The sequence below is a fragment of the Rhinopithecus roxellana genome, chromosome 3 (assembly GCF_007565055.1).
Source record: "Rhinopithecus roxellana isolate Shanxi Qingling chromosome 3, ASM756505v1, whole genome shotgun sequence".
NCBI lineage: Eukaryota > Metazoa > Chordata > Mammalia > Primates > Cercopithecidae > Rhinopithecus > Rhinopithecus roxellana.
The window spans coordinates 148,117,046-148,141,006 of record NC_044551.1 but is presented as its reverse complement, the minus strand read 5'-3'; the positions used below and the strand labels follow the sequence as shown (position 1 = coordinate 148,141,006).

The following is a 23,961-nucleotide window of genomic DNA, read 5'->3' as shown; positions in this document are numbered from 1 at the left end:
TCCTGCCTCAGCCTCCCGAGTAGCTGGGATTACAGGTGCCTGCCACCATGCCTGGTTAATTTTTGTATTTTTAGTAGAGACGGGGTTTCACCATGTTGGCCAGGCTGGTCTCACATTCATGACCTCAAGTGATCCACCTGCTCGGTCTCCCAAAGTGCTGGGATTACAGGTGTGAGCCACCACACCTGGCTAGAATTTTATATATATATATATTTTCTTTCTTTTTTTTTTTTTTTTTGAGACAGAGTCTCACTGTGTCACCAGGCTGGAGTGCAGTGGCATGATCTCAGCTCACTGCAACCTCTGCCTCTCGGGTTCAAGCGATCCTCCTGCCTCAGCCTCCCGAGGAGCTGGGACTACAGGCATGTACCACCACATCCAGCTAATTTTTTGTATTTTTAGTAGAGACGGGGTTTCACCATGTTGGCCTGATGGTCTCGATCTCTTGACCTCGTGATCTGCCTGCCTCAGCCTCCTATAGTGCTAGGATTACAGGCGTGAGCCACCGCAACCAGCCAGAATTTAATATTCTTTAGCTACTTTGACTGAAAAGGATCATTTTAGAACCTGCAAAGGCACAGGAAATAACTAAAATCCCCAAGGAAATACCTAAAATTGGCCTTCCAGCAGAAGAATAACACAAACAATGCCTGCTTCTCCTGATCTCTATGTAGTTCAAGGTTTTCCCAACCTTTTTTCTGTCTCTATACTGTTTACAAGTGCAGGCTATTCCCATCCATGATATCTCAACCATTTATTTCTCCTCCAAACCAGTGGTCCCTAACCTTTCTGGCACCAGGGACTGGTTTCACGAAAGACAATTTTTCCATGGATGGGGACGGAGGGATGTTTTCGGTATGATTCAAGTGCATTACATTTATCTTTAGATTCTCACAAGTAGCATGCAACCTACATCCCTCACATGTGCCGTTCACAGTAGGATTTGTGCTCCTATGAGAATCTAATGCCGCTGCTGATATCAAAGGAGGCAGAGCTCACCTGTCGCTTACCTCTGGCTGTGGGCCAGGTTCCTAACAGGCCTCAGTAGTGGTCCATGGCCCAGGGGTTGGGGACCCCTTCTCTAAACTATCACAGGCCATTGAGATGGAGACACGGGGAATGGCTTTGAGAGAGAGGGACTGTGTGAGAGGGGAAAAAGGAGAAGTGAGGGCAAGGAGGGGGAGGGGAAACATCACTGGTGTGGCCAGTGTTGCTTTCTGTACAAAGGTATTTTCAAAACATTTTAAAAGATACAGCCTCAGCTGAGAATAACATATTTGCCTTTCTCCCATGCCTAGAAACTGTCTTCTCTTCTATAAGCCACCCCACTTTTAAGACCTAGCTAGCTTCATTGCCTCAGTGGAACCTTCTCGGACCTCTCTAGCCCACTAATCACTTCTTCCCTAAACCCAAAGGTACTTACTGGTGTTATCTGACAATTAATCATGCCACACGGCCTCACAATGTTTCTTACAAACCATCTCAGCTTTCAAACAGCTATGTTCCAAGTTTGTCAAGTGATCAGGTGGAATCTAACACATTTTTCTCAGAAAACAGTATCACATAGTGGTTAGCTTCCCAGGACAGATCATAAAATTCTGCTTACTCTACAACACAGCTGAAAAGTGGTAGGGAAAAAACAAAGTCATGTTACCAAAGCAGGATAGAAGAGAGTGAATTGATCAGGGAAGTGTTTCCTGAGGCTAGAAGGCAGGCAGACAGGGGCCGGCAGGGAAGAGGACTTAAGAAGATAAACAAGCACAGTGGAGAAGTCATTGTCTTCAGTTAATCGACCCCAACTGATGGAAGAACAAAAGTGTGTCCCCCGTGGCCGGCCAGTCCAGTGTGGTCACCTGTGTAAGGAGGCCGTGGAGGTGAAAAGGCGGGGCCTTAGGCCTCTGGGACTGCCACGCTGCAGGACTTAGCACCTGAGGGAAGTGCGGGTGGGGCGGAGGCAAGCCTGTATTAGGATGGAAGCAACATTTATTTGCAAACCAGGGCTCACTAACTTAGGGAGGTCCACATGGCCATTTCTTTGTTTATTGCCAATTAGATTGTAGGTTTCCTGAGTAAGTACAGAGCATAACCTATATTTTACCACACCCCTGATGAGGTTTACTGTAGTTCTCCACATTCACAGTAGATACAGTCTTTCAGCAAAAATGGAATAGTAAGGCTGTTTTTTGTTTGTTTGTTTTGAGATAGGGTCTCACTTTGTCACCCAGGCTGGAGTACAGGGGCATGATCATGGCTTACTGTAGCCTCCAACTCCTGGGCTCAAGCTATCCTCCTGCCTCAGCCTCCTCAGCAGCTGGGAGTACAAGCATGCACCACTACACCTGGCTAGATTTTAAATTACTTTAGAGATAGGGTCTTGCTCTGTTGTGCAGGCTGGTCTTGAACTCCTGTCCTCAAATGATCCTCCCACGTTGGCCTCCTAAAGTGCTGGGATTCTAGGAATGAGCCACCTCACCAGGCAGACATAGTGCTCTTTTTTTCCCTCTCATTTTGTGAAAAGAGGATTTCTTTCTCCCTTTAAACAAAGTTCCCTAGAAGGTCAGAGAGACTATAGAGAGGAAACAAGTCAGGGGAAAGATCTTAGGTTTTCCTTTAGCTGGTCCAACTTTTCCGTTTTTGAAATCTTCTGTCATTCTGGATTCTTATCTTGTCTAACATCTCAATTCTTAACAACAGGCACACAGGTTATAAGGGCAAACTTTTTGTAAGCTATTATAAAGTTATTCATATGTTGCAAATAGTTATCGAGAAGGACAAGTATACAGTATTTTGAGAAATGCATTGTTACAGTCTCTTTGGAATAAAAAACTCTTCTTATAATAAATAAAGCAAATGTATTGTGATATCAAAAATGAGGCTTAGTCTGAAATATACTATGAGAGCCATTCTTCAAGATTGGTGTACATAAAATGTCCCATTAAGTGAACATTAAAATGAAAAAATATAGCTAGAATTAAGAATTCAACATTGACTAACTCGACTCAATGGAACAATTTAAAGATAATCATGGATTATGATAAAGTTAAAGGAAATATGAGGCAAAGAACTCTGAGTCACCACACCACAAAAGAAAAAAAACCCAAACCTTTAACCTGGGGCTTTGGTCATTTTTCTGTTTTACGTGAAAAATATTTTAATGATATTAAGCTACTAGTGTTAAAACGGTTTCAGCTGGTAGTGCACATTACCATCGATACATACCGTTTGCTGGTTCACACTACATTATATTATTGATTTAGCATAATTTCAAAAGTTAGCAGCCAAAAATAACTTAGCCAAAAGTAAAGTCCTAATGAAATTTCCTTAGTTTAAAAAAATACAAATGTGTGACCTATCTTTTAAAGATGAGTGCCCTGATTTAAGGAAAAATAAGACTTCTCAATCACAACATACACTTTCCCTCTGCCTGAAGACAGCATGGATAATTTTTTTTTTCTTCAGAAAACAGGTATTAAACCTGTCAAATTCTGTCTAACATTTCAAAAAGTTATTGACTTAAAATTCAAAGTTATGAAGCGCTGAGTAATACGGCTAATATGGAAATGCCAACGACCTGCGATTGCTGACGGGCATTTGGGTGTGTTACCACAGCGCCCAGGCTCCAGAGGGAAGTGGAACGCGTGGCTTCTGTACATTACAACAGGAGAGAATGTACACATGGTACAAAATTGGTACAGAATGTCCATGTGGCTTCTGTACATTGCACTTCTGTACATTCTCTTCCCGGAGATTCAGGGCTGTATTTCTGGAGCAGGAAAATTTAACAATTTTGTTTACTCTTGTCATCTCACCAGATTGAAAATTTAAATAATTTTTCTAGTCTGTTTTGTTCTTCTCAAACAGTTCCAAGAAAACTCCATTCTTTTCTTTTAATGCTTCAAGCAATGTATAGTCACTTCCTTTTTACTTTTTTAAAATAATTATGTGGCTCTATACAAAATGAGTAGCTTATACTACCTGAAAGTCCATTACCTTGCATCAAAAAGGAAGTAAAATTTCAACTGGTTTTAAAAAGGTACAAAAGTATTAGAAAAGTTCTGTGATTATAGAACAACCTTAAAAACAGTAACTTAAGTTAGCAAATAAAATAAATACTCTAGGGAAAGATGCTAATATGTCCATCATATAACTAGTTTTAAAAATTTCTGTAAGTTTATGCTAGTTTCCAAAGTTGGGCATAAGGAAGAATGAGATTCAAAGAATTTATTCAGCAGGCCACGTAATCAGATATCTACTACTAATAGATCAAAACTACCTAGAAAGAGATGTTTATTTTGCAACATGAAGATTTTTGTTTATGTTATTAAGTACACCAATTTTTTTTTCCCTTGGAGTAAACTATGCTATAAGTAGAAAATTTATTTGGTTTGGAAGTGGTTTTTCTTTCACTAACTAAACCACATTGCTTCTCTGCATAATGTAACACTCAAAATACTCACTTTAAAATAAGAAAACTTTAGCATATGAACTTCAGGATTATTAATAGTTTCTCAATAAAAATGCAAAGACAAATAGGATTCATATGCTAGTTTATTTATCTTATTATTGAGAGATCACTTCATGACGACAGTTATCAGTAATCGATTACAGTATCAAGAAATTCAAAGAACAAAATCTTGCAGAGACCATGTTTTTTGTATTTGGATTTAAAAAGTATGTGATCTCATTTTCACATACCAAGCTGAGAGGCCATTTAGATTATTTCATTGCTAATTTTTGCTTACTGCTGAAGGGAAGATGATTTCCAATGAACTTTAAATATCTCATTCATGTCTATCATTGTCGAAAAAGAGAAGGAAGACGAGGAGGCCAAAAGAAGCAGCAGGACAGAGAAAACGCCACATGGATTCAAGAGTTGAGATAACTGACAGTAAAATATATGCTCTTTGGTTAGCAAAGCGAAAAGGGGGAAAGTATTGCATACATGATAGATACACACTAGCATTCTAAAGCAGGAGACAAGAATGTCAAGAGTGTATTCTTCCCCCACTGCCAGATGGAAGGGCCATTATTATAAATGAAAGGCAGCAGTAGTGGATGCCAGGCACTTTTGTTGTGTGCCAGATTCTGAAGTCCAGATGTAAGCAGGTTACCCCTGAGACAGGACAGGCTTCAGTTCCCGCAGCAGAACAGAACCAATCACAGTTTTCTCAGTGTTTATGATAAGCTGGGCTGTAGAGCCTTCCTTCAGTTCCACCGTGACTAGCATCAATGACCCACTGTGCACAGTTTTAGCTGCAAACCTGGAAGAAAAAAAAGAGAGACCTTTTATCATGAGATGGGGAGGGAAAAGGAGATAGCATACATTCAAACAGGATTAAAATAACTCTTTTTTGTCAAATGAAATAATTTGCTGCAGGCTCCCTACTGCCAAAAACCCAAAGCCAAGCATTCTTCTGAAAAATCAATAAACTGTCCAGCCCATGCTAACCACAAGCAGGTAATTTTAGTGCACATTTAAAACAGAACAGAAAAAGGAAGTCTATTTTACTTATTAGTTTAAACAATAGATGCAAGTGAATAATTCTCCATTACAATATATTTGAGAATCATTCATCCACTTGGTATTTAACATTTCACCATGCATAGAGCCATTTTAAATAAGCCATTGTATTTTTATTTTTAAAACATGTTAAGAAAAGGTACCTTTCTCAAACAGCTTCAAAATTTAACTCCTCACATCTGAAAATGATTATGTAATAAGTTAGATAATTTTATGTACATTATAAAATTCTTACTAAGTTCCACTGAATTCACTCATGTAAAAATATTCAAATTAAATCTCTAATGTTAATGATGACATGAAACAAAATCACGTGATAGCTAAGTGCAACCTCACGCTTCCCTTTTTCTTTGTTTTTAAATGTTTGGAACATTAGATTTTTCTTTTTGCTTTAGAGTGTAAGAGAGGAAACTTGAGATCTCATGCTCTACTTCTAAATTCCAAGACATGAAGAACCTACTGATTACATGGAATTAAAAGCAAAACTAGCCTTTTAAGCACTGCAATTGACTGAAAAGCCGTTGCAGGCACAACGAACTTCTGTCAATCCTGCTAATTCATTCTGCATGCACAGTTGAGCCTCAGGGTTGTGAAGGAAGAGAACAGGAACCTCCCAAGCCTCCATTTTCCACATGGAGCATGTTCCACACACTTTTTGGGGGAGGGGGTTTGATTGCAGGGATGACTGGAGAAAAACAAAGTTGCTGCACATGAGCTTTTGAAAACACTAACAAGTGTAGAGCGGGTCTGTGACCTGCTGTGACCCCACTTTGCAGGGCCAATCCCCTTGCCCCTTTCTATATGACACGTGTCTGAATCTGAGCCATCTGCCTCAATTTGCGCAACATCTTCAGCCACAATGGCACCCAGTTAGCCCTGACAACAGCTCACAATACATAAAAATAAAACTGCCGCGCTAACAGCACGCTGCGGACTATTCAAGAGCAAACCAACTGGTCAGTGTCTCATGTCTGACAATTAGCATGGGCCTTGCACAGAGCCCACGGTGTCCACAGGGATCTGTTTAATTACCATCAACATAAAAGAGGGAGTTTATCAGGAGACACTCAGAAAAACTTCACTCCCGACTTAATTAAAATATTAGGCACTTAAGCAGGAAGCAGATTCTCTTTAAATGAAAAGTAATTTCTTTTTTGGGTTTAAAAAAAAAAATCAAGATCTCATAACACATTAATTTTTTTGAAACCAAACAAGCCATTTTTGGACAAATAAAATCAAGAACTAGGTTTTCCAACAATAATTAGAATAATGTATCAAAACCAAAACAGATATGCTAATTTTACTAAATTTCAAATATTATAAACACTTTAAGTTGTGTTTTAAAATGTGAGCTAATGGGCTATCAATAAAATATGTTAGAAAATCTTCCTAGTCATTTATTTGTGAACTCTACAAGCATGCTGAAAACTTCCAAGGAATCTGACAGAGCAGTGTTCCTACTGAGAGAAGCAATTGTAAGTAACCAGTTTAGGAATATAAATCGTACCAATGTTTTTAAAGAGGTTTTTATAAACCTCTTAACACACACATCCATCTGCTTTTCAGATGTACACATGGGAGATTATGAACTAGGTACCTCAATTTCATCTTTGAGAGAACATAAAGATCACTAGCCCCAAAATAATCTCTCTTTTCTAAGGCTCCTCACAGGTTTATGCATTTCTTTTGTCTAAATTTTTCAGGCTCTTCTGCTTCATAGCAGAATGCTGTTTCTATATTCCTGTTAAACCACGTCACCAAAGGATATGAGGTGGCTCTATTTCCCCATTCATTTATGCAACTTTTCCCACAGATTTGGTCATCACACGTGTGATTCACTCAACAAATATTTCAACAGAGGTCCCTATTTCTGACAGGGTTATAATTATGTAAACAATAGTCTTATTAGTCCCTTTATTTACTTAACACTTGTGCCTTGGGACCATAGAGAAGGAGATTATGCCTGAATAGGAACACAAAAGCACTGTTGTTTGAATTTCAGGGTTGCACAGCCCCAAGGCACATTTTATCTCTTTTCTATTAAAAAACTTAGAGTTAATGCTACAATTAATATAAAGTTGGCAGAGACAAATGTCAATTTTGGTGTCAGTGTGTTGACAGAGATTAGAATTAGTATCTTGGACATGTTTTTGAAATCCTGTTGGCACAAAATTCTCAGTACTATACAGAATAGGGGTATGAAAGAAAAGAGGCATTTGCTTACACTGCAGTGGAAACACGCTAAGCAAATCATCCTAGCAACAGAATCTGCTAGCTGGTGTAAAAGCTACTGCCTTTATTAACTAGGTCTCTATGTTCTAGTGGGCACAAATGGTGGAAGCAATGTTTTAAAGCAGAAGACTAGAAGATCAGATGTTCTGACATTCTCATTTCACAGTTCAGAAAGGATATATTTAATTGGAACACAGCATGATCAAAATTGGTTTGTTTTGGCCCTCGGAAGGCAAAAACCATCACCCCAGATTTATTCATCATTTAACTCCTGCACAGGCTATACTTTAACAAACATGCAAAAAATAGTTATGGAAAGAGTACTAATTAATAAGTAATAGCTAGCTAGCTTTGGGATGTCAGAAACATTGATTATAAAGTCAGGGTGGGTCAGATATTTATATACTAAACTTAATGGCTGGCATCAGAACCTCTGTATTTGGCCTTGAACTAAGATCACACTGTGACAAAATTTTTTCAAAAGGCATGAGAAATTTTTGATCACTATAATGATGATAGCAGCTATCATTTGTTAAGCACTGTGTTCTGGCAGTGGGTTCTAAGTGCTTCACTGGAATTATTTCATTTAATCCTATGAGGCAGGTCACTTTATAGATGAGGGAAATGAGGCCCACAGAAGTTGAAGAACTTCCTCAGGGCCACACACCAAATTTCTGGTTGAGCAGAAATTTGAACCTAAGCATTCTGATTCCAGGTCACACAAATTCTCTTCATATATACAAAAATGCACTCTTAATAATTTGTTTTTATCAGTCAATAAAGTTTTTCCTATTTACCTAATAGGCATACATCTATTATTGTGCCAAAAACATTAAGAAGGAAGAGTCCTCTCTTCAAAAATTGTTTACTTGACTTTGCAGTAATGTGTTATTCAAAGCATGCTGACTTGATTCCTCATCATATTTTAAATTTCTGCCTTTAAATATTTAAAACATTTTAAATATCCCCTACTCTCCTCTCCCTAAAGAGACACCAGCAGTGAAAAATACAAAGCCTTTTTGAATGGAGCTGTAACACAGGGAGGGACTACAGGGAGACCAATCAACCTCGAAAAGCAGTAACACCACAAATGAGAACAAATAAGTGGGATGACAGTTAAAGATGTATTGCCTATGTATGACGGGCTCCATGTTATTAAAAGGATACCACCTAGATATTTTTCATTTGATTATACCACCAACCACTTGCTGTTTGTAATCACCAACTGAGAAGGTAAAACTGTTTGGCTATATCTGTATTTCATCTTATTAAATGTCTCTTTGTCTATTATCTCCAGCAATTGACATTTAATCTTTGAAGCCTATAAGAAAGAATTCTTAAGATTTACAAAAAAGACAGAATAAGCTGGTTGTCAAAGCTAAATTAAAAAAATGTTTCACTCTTCTTAAAAAGTTATTTTGTCTTAACTATAGTCGGAATTATAAAAACAGACCAAATAGCAACAACAAATTTGAAAAAAAACTAATATCTATAATACACAGATTTATTCCCCACGTACTTAAACTATACTTTTTAAGATTTGTGACAAACTGGCTATAAATCATAAATGTTCTTTGTTAGAAGGAAAAGAAATCCTATAACTCAATTGTTCTAACAATTAAAATTAACAGTACAAAATGAATTTAAAAATATTTATCTGAGAGGCTGCATCAGTCTCCAGGGTAGTCACAAACATAACATTTTTTACACAGAATCAGATTTGCTATACTTAATGCAACAGCTCTAAGACATGCTTTTTCTTCTCTTGGATAGTCTTCCTGGTTTCTGATTTTTCTATTTCTATTCTGAGTTCAATTTTCTTGTGCTTTCTGTTCTACTGGTTACCAGAAGCTGTGACAATGACCCACTCAGGCTAAAACTTTTTTTTTTTAACTCTGTACATGAAGCCTTCAATTACTGCCTGCTGAAGCAGACAGAATCCTATTAGTAAGAAAGACGATCACAAAATGCAGTGCCCTGCCCTAGCTGTATAAAAATAATTGGTCCAAAGTTGACAAATGTGTAATGAAGTCGCACAATCATTACATGTAAGAAATACTGGTTTGAATAAGCCTCCTAAACATCGATACCAAAGAATAGTGATTTGGAGCGCTATCTGCCAAAGGATTTAAAATTATAAATCTTTATTACCTTGAGTTAATATAGTAGAACATTTTAAACAGGCAGAGAATTTGTAAGCTGTAAAAAATTCTATTTTGTTGACTATAAAATTGCATTTTAAAGTTAAACCAGTACACTATTGAATTAATAGTGAGGGACCAAAAAAAGCATTTACACGTGATTTAGGTTTAGAGAATTTACACAAAGCAATGTATTTTTCCCAATTATTTAAAAAATCACCTAACAATATTGTAGTATTTTCCTCTAACGTTCAAATGAGAAAAGTTAAAATAAAAAATAAACAACCACTATAATTTAGGACTCTAGCTTCTACTCTAATCTTCAGAGATGGTATAAAAAATTATTCCCCATACTATCAGGCCAATGATGCATTCTCTTTCTTTATACAGGAAAGCTAAAAAATCTAAGTGCCCTTGCTTAAAGAAGACATAAAACATCCCAGTTATTTCAGAGCATTTCTGGTTTGTCTGGTTGAGATGGGGTTTATAAGAGAAAATTAATAGTAAAACAAATACATTCTTACCCCATTCTCTTTGATTCCTTACAAAATTGTCAACCCAGAAGGAAAACCATCAAGAATACCTTTCTTTCATTTTTACATGAAACAGTTATAGATTCCTATTAGTGAAATGGTTGCATTAGAGGACATTAAATGGTGAACTTAAATAGAACTTAGAGAATGTTTTAAAGTAAAATTCAGCTGTGCGGTTTGGTTACTTCCGAAATATCCAAATATGCTTTCTGTGTGAAAATTAACTGAGGTCTGCATTTGTTTGTCAATGAAATGATGCTCAGGGTCTGCAGAGTTCAAAGCAGTCAGATAAAAAGCAGTGCTGTCCTCTAGTGGACAGCCACCAACCTGAGAAAGAACTGTTTGGATGATTAAAAGAGATTCTACAAATCTTCAGTCCTGTTTGAGACTCAAAATTTGTCATATGGTAGAAAAGACCTAAGCCTGATAGTTTTATACTTAAAACTGTTTATACAGTGTTTCTGTTTATACAATGAAGAAGGTTGACAGTAGTATCAGGACTTATAAAATTAGGGCAACAAGACATCCAATGTTATTTGAAAAGCAAAAATTCTTTGGATAATTATAAATTCTCCAAAATTACCCAGAATTTAAATTCCATATAGTTAGCACGAGAGAAGAAAACAACTAACAAACAAAAACAGTAACTCAAAAGTTAATAAACCTAAGAATAGAGAAAGGGAAATATTAGAGACCCCATCAAAAAGTATCTTTGCCATTTGTGTTTGCAACCCTAGCACTAGCAAAATCTGTCACAAAGGTCTCCAAAAAAATACTAAGTGAAGGAGTTACACATTATAGATCTTTTTAAGATACCAAAACTAATGTGTACCAGTATTTCCCCTATTAACAACCTTTAAACAGGTATGTAATAACAGTGATTAACTGGGTGAGTTTAAGGCCTAGAAATGAAACAAGTTGGCCAGGCGTGGTGGTGCATGCCTGTAATCCCAATACTTTGGGAAACCAAAGCGGGAGGATTGCTTGAGCCCAGGAGTTCAAGACCAGCCTGGGCAACATAGGGACACCCTGTCTCTACAAAAAAAAAAAAAAAAAAAAAAAAAAAAAAATTAGCTGGGCATGGTGGCAGGCACTTGTAGTAATAACTACTCAGGAGGCTGAGGCAAGATGATTGCCTGAGCCCAGTTCAAGGTTGCAGTGAGCTATAACTGTGTCACTGCACTCCAGCCCGGGCAACAGAATGAGACCCTATATTAAAAGAAAAAAAAACACAGAAATGAAACAAGTTGTTCTTTACCTGTACTTGAATTAAATAATAAGACTTTTGTTTTAAACCTGAAATAAACTGTCTTTATGTGTGTTGATAAATTAAAAAGTTGACTGCCTGGTTGCCAATGGATACACTGTTCCACTCACAGCACCAGACTTTCCTAATAGTTAAGGACCTAGTGACAATAGTAAAACAACATTTATTCGACTAAGATTGTAATTATCCACAAGTTGCATATGGTAAAAGCTTGCAAATTTAAAAAGTGACAGGATAAACAAAATCCAAATTGCTAATTAAGATATACGGGGCGGAGGGTGAGGAAGTGGGGAAGGAATATCAGTAGTGAATACAAGTTAATAATGAAAGTTGCTCCAGAATCTTACTGAATAATAAGCTAAGAATTAAAATAGAATCATGGCAGAGACAGGCCATTCGGTCTTCAATCAAATATCACATTTTCTCCTCAGAGGGTTAATTTGTGGTTCATGAAAGGACAAAATGAGTAGCAAGTGTGACAACCTTTTCAACAATATTATTGTGTACAAACATCAGGATTTCTGACTACGGGTGAAAATGTGAGATGGCGGAGACTGCTGAAAGACATACACAGTTATGATCTAAGACTGTTTTATAGACACCGCTCTAATGTACTCCCGGAATGGACAATACACTATCTTGCTGGAGCACTCTGGGATATGTGTAAGAAAAATCAAACCAAACATCTCATCTGCTGGCATCCCTTACTGACTAATCGGGAAAAAAGAAAACATATAAACATAGGAAAAAGTATTTTGAAATGTGTCATGTGGCAATACAGCTTGATAATTCAGGGCAGCCTCAAACTGTGGACTTTGGAACATTTGCCTTCTAACCACTTGGAGTGCTGCCTAAAATAGAGATTCCTGGGCTCTGTCTCAGATTTACTGAAGCTGAGTTTTTGGGGTGGGTTCCAGAAATCTGAGTTTTACACAAACTCACGTGATTTTTTGGTACAGAAAAACCTTAGTGATTTCGGAGCGACAGGTTTTTCGTTTTCTGCTTTTTGGCCACTGCACTTACTCCTTGGTGCTGTTATCAGAGGACATGCAATGTAATAAAAGCAAGGCACCTCAGTTTCCACGACGCTGAACACAAACCTCCTTCCTAAACCCTTTCTGGATATTTCACAGAGAATCACAAGAAAGTTTTCCTGGCCCTGCATGAACCGGGATCCCCACAACTAACACCTCTAATCTCCTACCTTCGAACACATGAGGTCTTGCAGTCTATTCATCTACTGGTTTAATACTGTCCATTTTGCCCTTGGGATACACTTTATTTCTGTATTCGTTTACCAGTCTTGTCTTAAGTAATATGCATTAAGACCTTCACCATGTATAGTATATCTCATTAAAATAAATTTGAATATCTTACACAGGAAATGGAGATATTCAGCTATATATTTAATAAATGCTTTTTGATGATGACAGAAATTCTCATGTTTGTAATACTCCTTATCATGCATTAACAGTAATTTGGAAAACAGCAGATTGACACAATGACCATAATTCTGTATCTCTCTCTCTCTTTTTTTTTTTTTTTTTTTTGAGATGGAGTCTCCCTCTGTTGCCCAGGATGGAGTGCAGTGGTGCCACCTTGGGTCACTGCAACCTCTACCTCCTGGGTTCAAGCAATTCTCCTGTCTCAGTCTCCTGAGTAGCTGGGATTACAGGTGCCTGCCACCACGCCTGGCTACTTTTTTTTTGTATTTTTAGTAGAGACAGGGTTTCACCATGTTGGCAGGCTGGTCTTGAACTCCTCACCTCAAGTGATCTGCCTGCCTTGGCCTCCCAAAGTGCTGGGATTATGGGCGTGAGCCACCATGCCCAGCCACTCTGTATATCTCAATAAGATGATTTTGTTCTCAAAGAGCAAGTTTTTCAAGTAAGTACAACAGAAATGAAGATAAAGTTGAGTCTCTCAATAGTATACTGTTTGGCTCTGATCCTCTCACTCATTTAGAAAATTACAACTAAAAATCATATAATCTAATCATAGATCTGCTTTCTCAATTGATCTTTAAAAGTGTTAATGAAATAAAAAATGTTTCTGGTTTCTGAAGTGAATTTCATAAAACCTGTGCTCATTTAATTGGCTTTTTCTTAATGAGGGCCATTTTCTGTTGCTGTGTTAGGAATCATTTTCTATTAAGTCTTCAATTAAAGTTTGTACTTTATACCATTACATACTTCTATACATTAATAAAAAGGTTCACTTTTCCTTAGATAATTCTTGTACTAAGTATTTCTTTACCTGGCATTTAATGTAAAAATGTATAAAATTTGAAGAGTAGTAGAAATAAAGTATTCCAAAATTAGGCAATGGAAACTCTATTCATTAAAGGGTTAGAATGAGTACACTAATTCTTATTAAAAGTCCTCTCAGAAAGAAAAGATCCTGAAAAATTAAATAGAACATAAACCAGCCAAGAGTAACTTAACATACTGGAAATTTTAATCTCTTAAAATACTAGTAGTAAAAATGCCTTTCATACTTGGTGTAAAAAAAAAAATCCTAAACTGATTACCATTAATAAATATTAGAGTGGCTTTGGTCCTACTCTTCATAAACTCAAAAACATAACTATCACAAAAGAATCAGGGAATCATTCAAAATCTCATAGGGATTTCAATTTTATCATTAGCAATTAAATAATAAACTTAGATATAGAAACATATTAATTCCACAGGGTAATATAATATGGAACACTTTAGTTAAAAACATTTATTTCAATAAAGTGGTAAACAGTTAATTTAGATTATTATAATGTAAACACTAATTCCTATTTCATTTTAAATGAAATTAAGAAAAGCAAAAAAAAAACTGTACAAAAGTACAGTTTTATTAACAATTGTTTATTTTTGTTTTAATTGCTACTAGCAAAAAGAATGAGAAAAAGTGTTACATACACAGGATAATAATTTATGTCAATTTCTGTATAAAAAATACAAATAACTTTAGGTGTTTGTTACCTGGAAGCTTTCTAAAATTTAGAACATTATTACAGCCATACTTTAGCTATAAAAGCAAATATGAAATATTTTTCAATTCAGTATGTTGGGACTTGAGAAGCAAGTTAAGACAGTACAGCCTATTCTTAAGTATTTACAGGTATTTTATTGACTTTTGACTCTGTAGTAACCTCCCCCAGGTTACAGAGCCACACACCAGGCCACTGATGATGGGGCTAGAACAGAAAAGCCTCAAGACACTGTGGATGAGTATGAGGAACACGAACATTAAGTTTGGGTTCAATCTCTGCATTCCAAAGTCAAATATAAATGGTTCTTAGTTGTGTGTCTCCTCTGCATTAGCATGGACAATTGAGAATTGACTGTAATTTTAATTTAAATCATTTGAGCAGGTATTACAGGTATTACGTTCCAAACCAGCAAGACAAGTTACTGGCAAACTATCTTTAATAAGAATTATACAACTGTGCTAAGGGTCCCTTTAAGTCTATCTCCCAATAGGAAGATAGCTTTCATTTTATGTGGCTTTGCAACTTCACTTTTCTTCTTCTTTCTTTTCTCTTTTTTTGAGACAGGGTCTCACTCTGTCACCCAGGCTGGAGTGCAATGGTGTGATCACAGCTCACTACAGCCTTGACCTCCATGGGCTCAGGTGACCCTCCCACCTCAGCTTCCCAAGTAACTGGGACCACAGGCATGTGCCACCATGATGGGCTAAATTTTATATTTTTTGTAGAGACAGGTTCTCCCTATGTTGCCCAGGCTGGTCTTGAACTCCTGGGCTCAAGAGATCTGCCCACCTTGGCCTCCCAAAGTACTGGGATGACAGATGTAAGCCACCTTGCCCAGCCTTGACATTTTTTCTTCTAAGAAACAAAAATCTAGACAGCTGCCATTGCTTTCAGAAAAGTTAAAAACAAACAAACAAACAAACAACCCAAAACAACTTATACACAAAACAAAACTAAACTAGATGTTCCAACATAAACAGTGGCTACTCTGTATCTTTTTGTACATTACAAAAGAACATATTAAAACAAGGCTGGAGTATTGCTGGATACTAGGTGTTTCAGGTAAAATTTCATACTGAAGAAGTTATAGTTGATAATATGGCATTTAGGTGTTTTAGTAAATTCAATAATTCCAAGGACCCATAAATAAAACAAAACAGTTTCTGTTAGAGAATATTACCTAGGAAAGTGAAAAAGAAGTATTTAAAGCAGAATAAACTTAAAACAGGGAAACTCAAAATCAAAATATTTATTTTCACTGAAAAGGCTTTTGTTTACTCTTTTCCCCATTGAACAACATTAACTGATAAATAAGTTGTATTTTTGTGATGGTCTGTATCATGGCCTTACATCCATTTTCTTATTTTATCACCACCCTACGTGAGATAGAGCTTGTCATAAATTAAGAAATGAAAGCACGAGACCTCTTGAGCAACTTAAGAACCCTATGTTCGTTTAAAAAAACAGTACAAGGTAAATCTATTTTTAAACTAGTACATGCAGTTTTTATTCTGCTGTGATCAGTTCAGTGAAGTCAGGCAACTATGAATACAGTAATGGCAGATCAGCTCTTCTGAAGTCAAATCTAATGTTCTTTCATAGCTATCACAGAATTTCATTTCAGTCCTCCCCCACTTTTTTTTCCTGCCACCCATTTCCAAACACATGAGGAATGTAAAACGCGTAAGAAGTTACAACTTTCCCAAGATGACCAAGACAATTAGTGGCAGAGTTAGGTCTAAAACCCAAATCACCTGTAGCATTTTTCATATGGGGCCTCTCTTACTCCTGTGCTAACTAAAAAAAATGGTTTTTAAGGTCCGCGGGCCTTCCCTTTGATGCTAAATTTGTTTTCCATGATTCATAATTATATAAGAAATGGCACACTAAATATACAGGGCGTAGATATTTTTAATGGCAGAAGTATGTCTGCCATGAGATGGTTTGCAACAAATTCCCTTAAGCTCGCACAGGACTATGCAATCACCAAATGGGTAAGAGATAATTTTTTTTATCTTTACATTCATTTAAAGCCATGGGCATTCATAAAAATACAAGAGGGCAAACATTAATCACATTTTCTGCTGCCTTTCAGGACAAATAACTTGGATCTCATATTTCAGATGCCTGGTGATGGAAAATATTACTAGTCTAAGAAACAGAAGCTGTATTCACCCCCATGTTGGTCATCTAGCAGCGCTTTATTTACTGCAAGCAGTCTTAGGGGATGGCTATAAAAAGGAAATCTGTATGTAGTACACAAACTTCCTCTCTTTCAATTAAAAAAGTCCAACTATATTGCTTTATAGAATAGTTCTTCCTGGACATCTACTGAATCTGGTGAAATAAGATAAACTCTCAACCATTTCATAAAGGGTAATTTTATAAATTACCAAGGTATTATAAAATGTGAATATGCTCTGTATATCTTCCAGGAAAGAACAAACCTGTATGACAAGGATGCTCTGAGAGGGAAAAGACAGCCTTAATGCAAAGCAATAAACAACTATACCATCAGGAAAAAAAAGGGACTGTGTGTGTGTGTGTGACACGTTTAGGGGTTATTATTTCCAAAGAAAACAATGAATTTAAAATTATATATTTATACATACTCAAGTCATCTCCACCTCCACACTGTGTGTTAGTGAACCCACCTGTGTATATTATCCTGGCCCGAAGGGACTGCACCTACATTGGCTATATTAACAACCTTCTGAAAGATCACAGAGGGAGTGAAATTCTGTGGTGCAGCAATGATTACAGCAGAAGTTTCATTCATTCCTGTTAGCATTCCTGTAAAAGCAAAAGAAGGCTCCCTTTTACTAATTTCGTTTTGAAAATTACATTTACAGAATTTTAAGCTCATGGCCAAAATTTTAACTTTTTTCAACAAAAGAAACACCACTTTAGGATGCAATTTACAAGATAATTATAAAACTAAAACAATATGCAATTGTTTCAAAGATTTTTTAAAAATCCTCACTGCATAGGAAAATGTGTAAAAATGCAGTTGAAAATCACTCAATAAATCTAATTTTAAGTATGATAGGATAAAAACTTAGAATCACAAATATGAAATATTAATTTCAGTCTCTTTAAAATATACTCAATCTGGGGTTTATGCAAACTAGTAAGCTTTTACTTCTTAATAATACATAAATGTATTTATTACTATTGCTATTTTTTTCTATTCATTCAAAGATCTCTCATTGCCAAATGTTGCATGAGAACACATCAAAGTAATTCCAGTATAACTAGCAGCAATACCTGATAAATGGCCTCAGTATGACAGATCGAAGTTATCTCAACAGTGACTGGAAGTCACTGAAAATGTACAAGTATTCAGGCTATACTTAGAGATAAAAGTACTTGCCTAGTGAATGAAACTATAGTTGCAGATGGAAATTTCTGAAGCAAAAATTTGAAAATGAAGGAAAAAATGAGAATCAAAACTCTTAAATCCCAGGGACGTTTCAAATAATATTTAGGAAAGAAATTAAGTTAAGCAAAAGCATGAAAAAAACCATACAGAGTCAATGCAAGACATGCCATTAATATTCAGATCTCCTGTAAAAATGTTCAGTGAACAAATTCAACAACGTACCAAACACTTCGAACAAATACTGAAATTTAGTACCCGGGTTAAAAAACACATTAATTACAACAAATGCCATCTATTTGGATCTGTAATATAAGTCATAGACATCTAATGGCATCTATTAAAATCAGTAACTCTTTGAGATATTTGATATGTGCACAGTAGTTTACAAAATTGATGAAAACAGTAAAAATCTGATTTCATGTTTTCAAAAGACCCTGCACCTTCAGGCATATATATCTAATTTTTAGTTATTTATTGCAAATGAAACCTAAAATTTAAAAGAATCCCTATGATTAACAGTATGAAAACACTAAAGCCTAACACTGTGAAAAGACTTTTGCCGTCAGTTAGAAAATAAAACTATCTAGCTTCTAACAATAAGCATTTTTTACTAACCACTTTCAAACTCTGGGAACACTATGTTCTGTCTTAGACCGTTTAACTTCAGTATGAAGCAAAAGCTTTAAAAACTATACAAACAGTCAAACACTGCTTTTAAGTAAAGCACAGTGGCTGACATAACACTGCTGAGAGATGTGTGTACTCATTTAGGATTTAAACCTTCTCCATTAAGCTCTATTGAAGAGCAACTGCTGAATAAATGAATGCAACTATGTTTATGTTAAAAGCCTGTTTCCCGCAGCATGTAATTAAAGGAAATGTTGTACAAAGCCAGTACTTTTGTCAAGCTCCTGTAAATGGAAAGATGGATAGCACTCAGAGAAGTGAATGCATTGCTTCATATTTAACCTTAACACTCTTGTCATTAATGGTTTGTCTAACTTGTTCTATAAAAGACAAGGTACTGCTCCATTGAAGTAAAATTAAAAAAATCAACTAAACCATGCTTTTCAGAACAGAAGATTCATTATCGTCAGCTAATGTATTGGCATAAAGCAAAGTAACATCCTATCAAGTAAGGCACACATTCAATCTGCCTTCCCACCCCCCTTTATTTTTAACTCATGCTGTTTTATTGTTATAGGCAATTTGTACCACTCAGCATGACAGTGTAAACTGAATCAAGATTAATTTACATGCAAAAGAACACTTAGGAGAGCAGCATGGTAAGCAAATGTATTGTCTCGATTGCTGAGGTGGAAAAAGAACCTGGAAAGAAAAAAAGGTGCCCTAATTAAGGGGCATCAAATATGATTGCTTATGGTAGTTAAGGGCCAGAAAATAGTAAATGTCTGACCATTTAAAGAATTAGCATCTTGCTAGCTAGGAACCCATAAGATGGATGCATAAATCATAATAAAATTAAGTAAACATTTTAGGTTTCTTAAACCAGAGATTTTTCTAAATGAAAATATATCAGGTATTCTCAAATTAACAGGAAAGAAAAACAAGCGAAGGTTTCATTAAAAGTTTCTCCTAAAAAATAATACTTTAAAACACTGTAGGGCCTGTCATATAAAATAAAGGTAAAATCACTGGGAAAATATTTTAAAATTGTCAGGCTAAATAATTTGTGGCTTTATTAGAGTCTATCTAAATTTTGGTGAAGGCAGTAGATAGCACTTACTTTAGGCTAATCAGCTGTAATTAACTGCTAAAAGGCAAACCAAATAATGTAAAAAATAAACATTCAAAAAAAATTTCTAAGTTTTAGATTTGTAATTTAATTCACAAGAAGAAAATGAATAAAAATTCAAAAAATTTTCTAAGTTTTACATCTGCAATTTAATTCACAAGAAGAAAATGAACAAGAGGAGGCATCTTAGAATAAGGCTCAGGCCTCTTGAAATTAAAACTGCATGAAGAAACCAAATTAAATATTTTTAAGTAAAAAAGAGATCCCATGTTATTTTCTTACTGAAAGCATGTCACAGCTAGATCATTAACTAATTCTGCAATGCTTGAAATTCACAGCAATGAAATAAATCATGCTTCTGATGGAGGCTTATATACATAACCATCAATACATAGAATAATCTTTCATTTACTACTTTGACTACCAATCTTATTATATATATAAAAAATGTTTAGCCATGAAATCCTAAATGCAACAACTGAGAAAAAGTGATAGATCATGTTGCATATTAGAAATGAAACTTTTGTTTTTAAAAAATATTAACTTAAAATGCAATACTCTGTTAGAACCACTTTTATTTAATACTGTATACTTTTCAGTTATGTATATCTTTAGAATAAAAATGGAACCATATTCCTCATGTTCCTTATTTATAATTTTTTCAGTTAAATTGAATTAACACATTTAACATACTTCTTGAGTTTTAAAATGTGTCATATGAAATAAGATATTAATTATGTAAATCCTTTTTATTCAAGGTAGAAAAATCAGTTAAAGCTGGTGTACCCTTACTCCCCCACACACACACCCCTTAAATTTACTTGCATTTTACCTTCCAGAATTTTGCACTGATAAAATCTGAGGAAACAGATTTTTATTCTGATTTAGGATTTTCTGTTGGCGAGAGATTTCTAGGTATCTTTTGTGGAAATAAGCTAAGTTCTTACTAGAGCAGTATAACAAATACATGTGTAAAGCTGAGGATTGAGACCGCTATCACCAAACCTGCTGAAACCTATAACTAAAAAGATGCTATTGAAAAGACTCTTTAAACCTGTGCTAAATTTGCCAGCATCAAGTTCCACATCAAAGAATGAATTCAGGAAGACAGAAAGAATGATACAGAAATGCCAAGAGACTTGCAAGGATTTACAAATACTTCATATAAACAAATTTTCAAATAGCTTTATTCAGAGTAGCCTTTCTGCTCTATTAAACATAGCAAACAGCTGCCAGATTTATTCAGACAAATAATCAACAACCATAGAAGTAAAATGGCAGAAGAAAAAGGAATTTTGGCAACAACTCCACAGAGGACCACAGCTATTCTCCAAGTGCACCTCTCTCATGCACTTACGGTTCTGTATGGCTAGTCAGCGAAAAATCCCTCAGTCACAGCAGAGCACAAAAGATTTGATCGAAATATTAAGTATTCTAAACAAAAGCTGAGGGAGTGAAAGGGTATATAATAATCTGCTGCTTCAGATAACTTTAGCTGCACTTTTCAAAAAAGAAAATCCCCTTAACAATAAATGTGCCAACGCCTTATTCAGTTACCGTGTGCCACTCACCTTGGTTTGCTGAGCAGATGTAAAGCAGAGAGGCAGGCTTTAGCCAGCAAAGGGTAAGAATAGCAAATATAAGAATCAATTCAATTTGTCAATAGAAAAATAAAATCACAAAGATAATTTTCCTCTATAGCAATAATCAACTTTCCAAGAAATGCAAATCCAAAGAAAGATTTCATCGTTCTTTTTTATCACTTAAATAATGCCCGAGCAAAAATATTACTATTAATTTACGGCCTTGTATGAGATTTTCTTTTTGACACTGTGAATTGCAAAGGCTTAGAGTAAAAACAGTATCTTCAGCGTAATAATGGAGTGCCAGGAAGCATGCCCCTCTTCTTAGGTGTAGGTATTCGTGTGTGCCTAGTACGTTCTGGAAGTTTGATGGGTATGATTTACTACCTCAAAATGAAGGAATCTTTGATAACACCCTCCACAGGAAAAAATGGCTAAGATTCACATAAAGTTGTAAAAACTGCTGACTACAGCATTTAAATATGCCTTAGTTTTATAAACGTTATCGTTAATTAAACACATAAAACCAGACAGTTATCTCCCCTTATTCACATATGAAAAAAAACCACCTCGCTTTTATTAGAAGGTATGTTTGACTCTGGGCCAACTACAGATATTAATATTTGCATTTTGCTGAAAATATTTTCTTTTTAAGTACTTATTTAAAAAATGTTTCAGTTCTAATACGTTCTGACAACACAGCATTTCTTTAATATAGAATTAGGTCAAAAGAAACCAGAAGTATTTTAATGCCATAATTAGGACTTTATTTTGAAGGGTAAGGTAGTTTAATGTGTGCAGGGACAAATACATTAGTAAGACATAAAAAAACAGTTTCTATAATGAAAAAATACACAAACATAACAATTACAGTGGTAGGACACTGGTAAAGTCCCCAATTCCTGGCACTTTCAATAATACAAAACCCATTAGTATATCATTGGGTTGACAAGCGACAACTCTCAGCATTGAAAAGGTGATTAAGAATTAATTTATCATTTTAAAGACATATTAATCAGTTTTCAAGTGTGCCAGAAATATAGACAAACATCTATTTTTAAGGTTGTAAGTGCAAAGCATTAACAAAAATTGGAAGATTGTGCACTAATATCTGTTAATGGCTATGTATACATGAAAATTTGTTTTAGAGACTGTACAGGAATGAGCACATATTATTTGGTGTGTAAATTTCTAGTAAGTTGTAGGCATCTCTCACCTTGCTCTTTCTTAAAATCTTTCTCTGACATGGCCACAGGTAAAAGTAGTTCTCCAACAGGTGGTTGAATATTAACACTGAAGCAATCATCCTTGGTACTGAAGAAAAACAATCAAAGCTGACTAAATGCTTCATAAATAAACGTTCTTAATACTAAGTAGTTAAATCAATGCAATGAAAGCATATGTTAGCATAGACAGTATAAGGTCTTTTTGGTTTAAATATCACAGCTAAAAAGGTTTAAACATTTTCCTGAACAACATTACTTGCAGAAAAATACATCTGTTTTCTCAATCAGGACTTTTTTAAAAAACAAAACTACATAGGTATAGTAAATTATCCCATTTGAAAAACAACTTTAAAAAATTGCAGTAATTGTATGTAACCACTACCACCAGAGAAGCACTTCATGCAGCTTATACAGAAGTAATATTTTATCTCTAGTTTGTATACATGTTAAAGTATAGAAGATGAAGTGCTTTAGTCTGAAACAGTTAAGATCTCTTTTTAAAAATATAATAAAGAAGAAAATAGAGTGACCATATTGTGTTTAGATAGGTGCTAATAAAGTAATATCTCATCTGCAAACTTGCTTTCCTTAAAAAAAAAAAAAAATAGCCCTTATTTGCTAGTAGTGCTATTCATTGACATCATTGACCAACATGGTAAAAATTATTTCAAATGACAGGATATGAAGAATTTAAGAAAGCCAACCATGTCTGTTCTAATATCAGATAGAAAAACAATAAGTGCATTTACGTAAGTCTCATGACATTATGATCAATAAAAAATACTAAATTGTCTAAAAAATTTTTTAAAGTTAGATGTTTAGGGTTAGGTTGATGGGTGTATCCTAAATGATAACAGTGTGTTTGGCTGCAAAGAAGCAGAAAATCCAATTAACAGTTTTTTGAGAAAAAGGCATTGATCGTTTATAATACAAGAAGTCTTAGAGTAACCAGTCACAGGCTCATTAAGTGGCTTAAAAAAGCCTTTAGAGGCCCAGATTCCTCTAGCTTTCCACTCTGCCATCCTTACTATGTTGGCTTTCATCCTCATGGTTGCCACATAGCTGCTGTATCTACAGGTACCTAGTTTACATTCCATTGAAGGAAGGGTGGTGATGAGAGAGTGTTGAGTAACTGTGTCAACCAAATCTGTTCCTTTTTATTACAAAAGCAAAAGTTTTCAGGAAGTCCCATAGAGGAACTTCTACCTTCATGTTAGAACTGGATCCCACAGCCTGTGAGATGGTAGCTAGAGAAACAGGGATTGTGGATAAGGAATACTAAACATTAGATTAAGAAACACTGGAATTTATTCACGTGTGGGTAGAGACAAATG

At 35.4% G+C, this 23,961-nt stretch overlaps 1 protein-coding gene across 1 annotated transcript in view; it reads right to left on the bottom strand.

The window, feature by feature from the left end:
* Positions 1-4,533: 4,533 nt before the first annotated feature.
* AP3B1 (adaptor related protein complex 3 subunit beta 1) overlaps positions 4,534-23,961 on the bottom strand; it is a 305,763-nt gene continuing 286,335 nt past the window's right edge. Inside the window, exons 25-27 of the mRNA XM_010356679.2 lie at positions 22,618-22,715; positions 17,335-17,473; positions 4,534-5,261 (exon numbers count right to left, since the gene is read on the bottom strand). Coding sequence (XP_010354981.1) covers positions 5,108-5,261; positions 17,335-17,473; positions 22,618-22,715 — 391 coding nt within the window. The 3' untranslated portion in view covers positions 4,534-5,107. The remainder of the gene's footprint in view (positions 5,262-17,334; positions 17,474-22,617; positions 22,716-23,961) is intronic.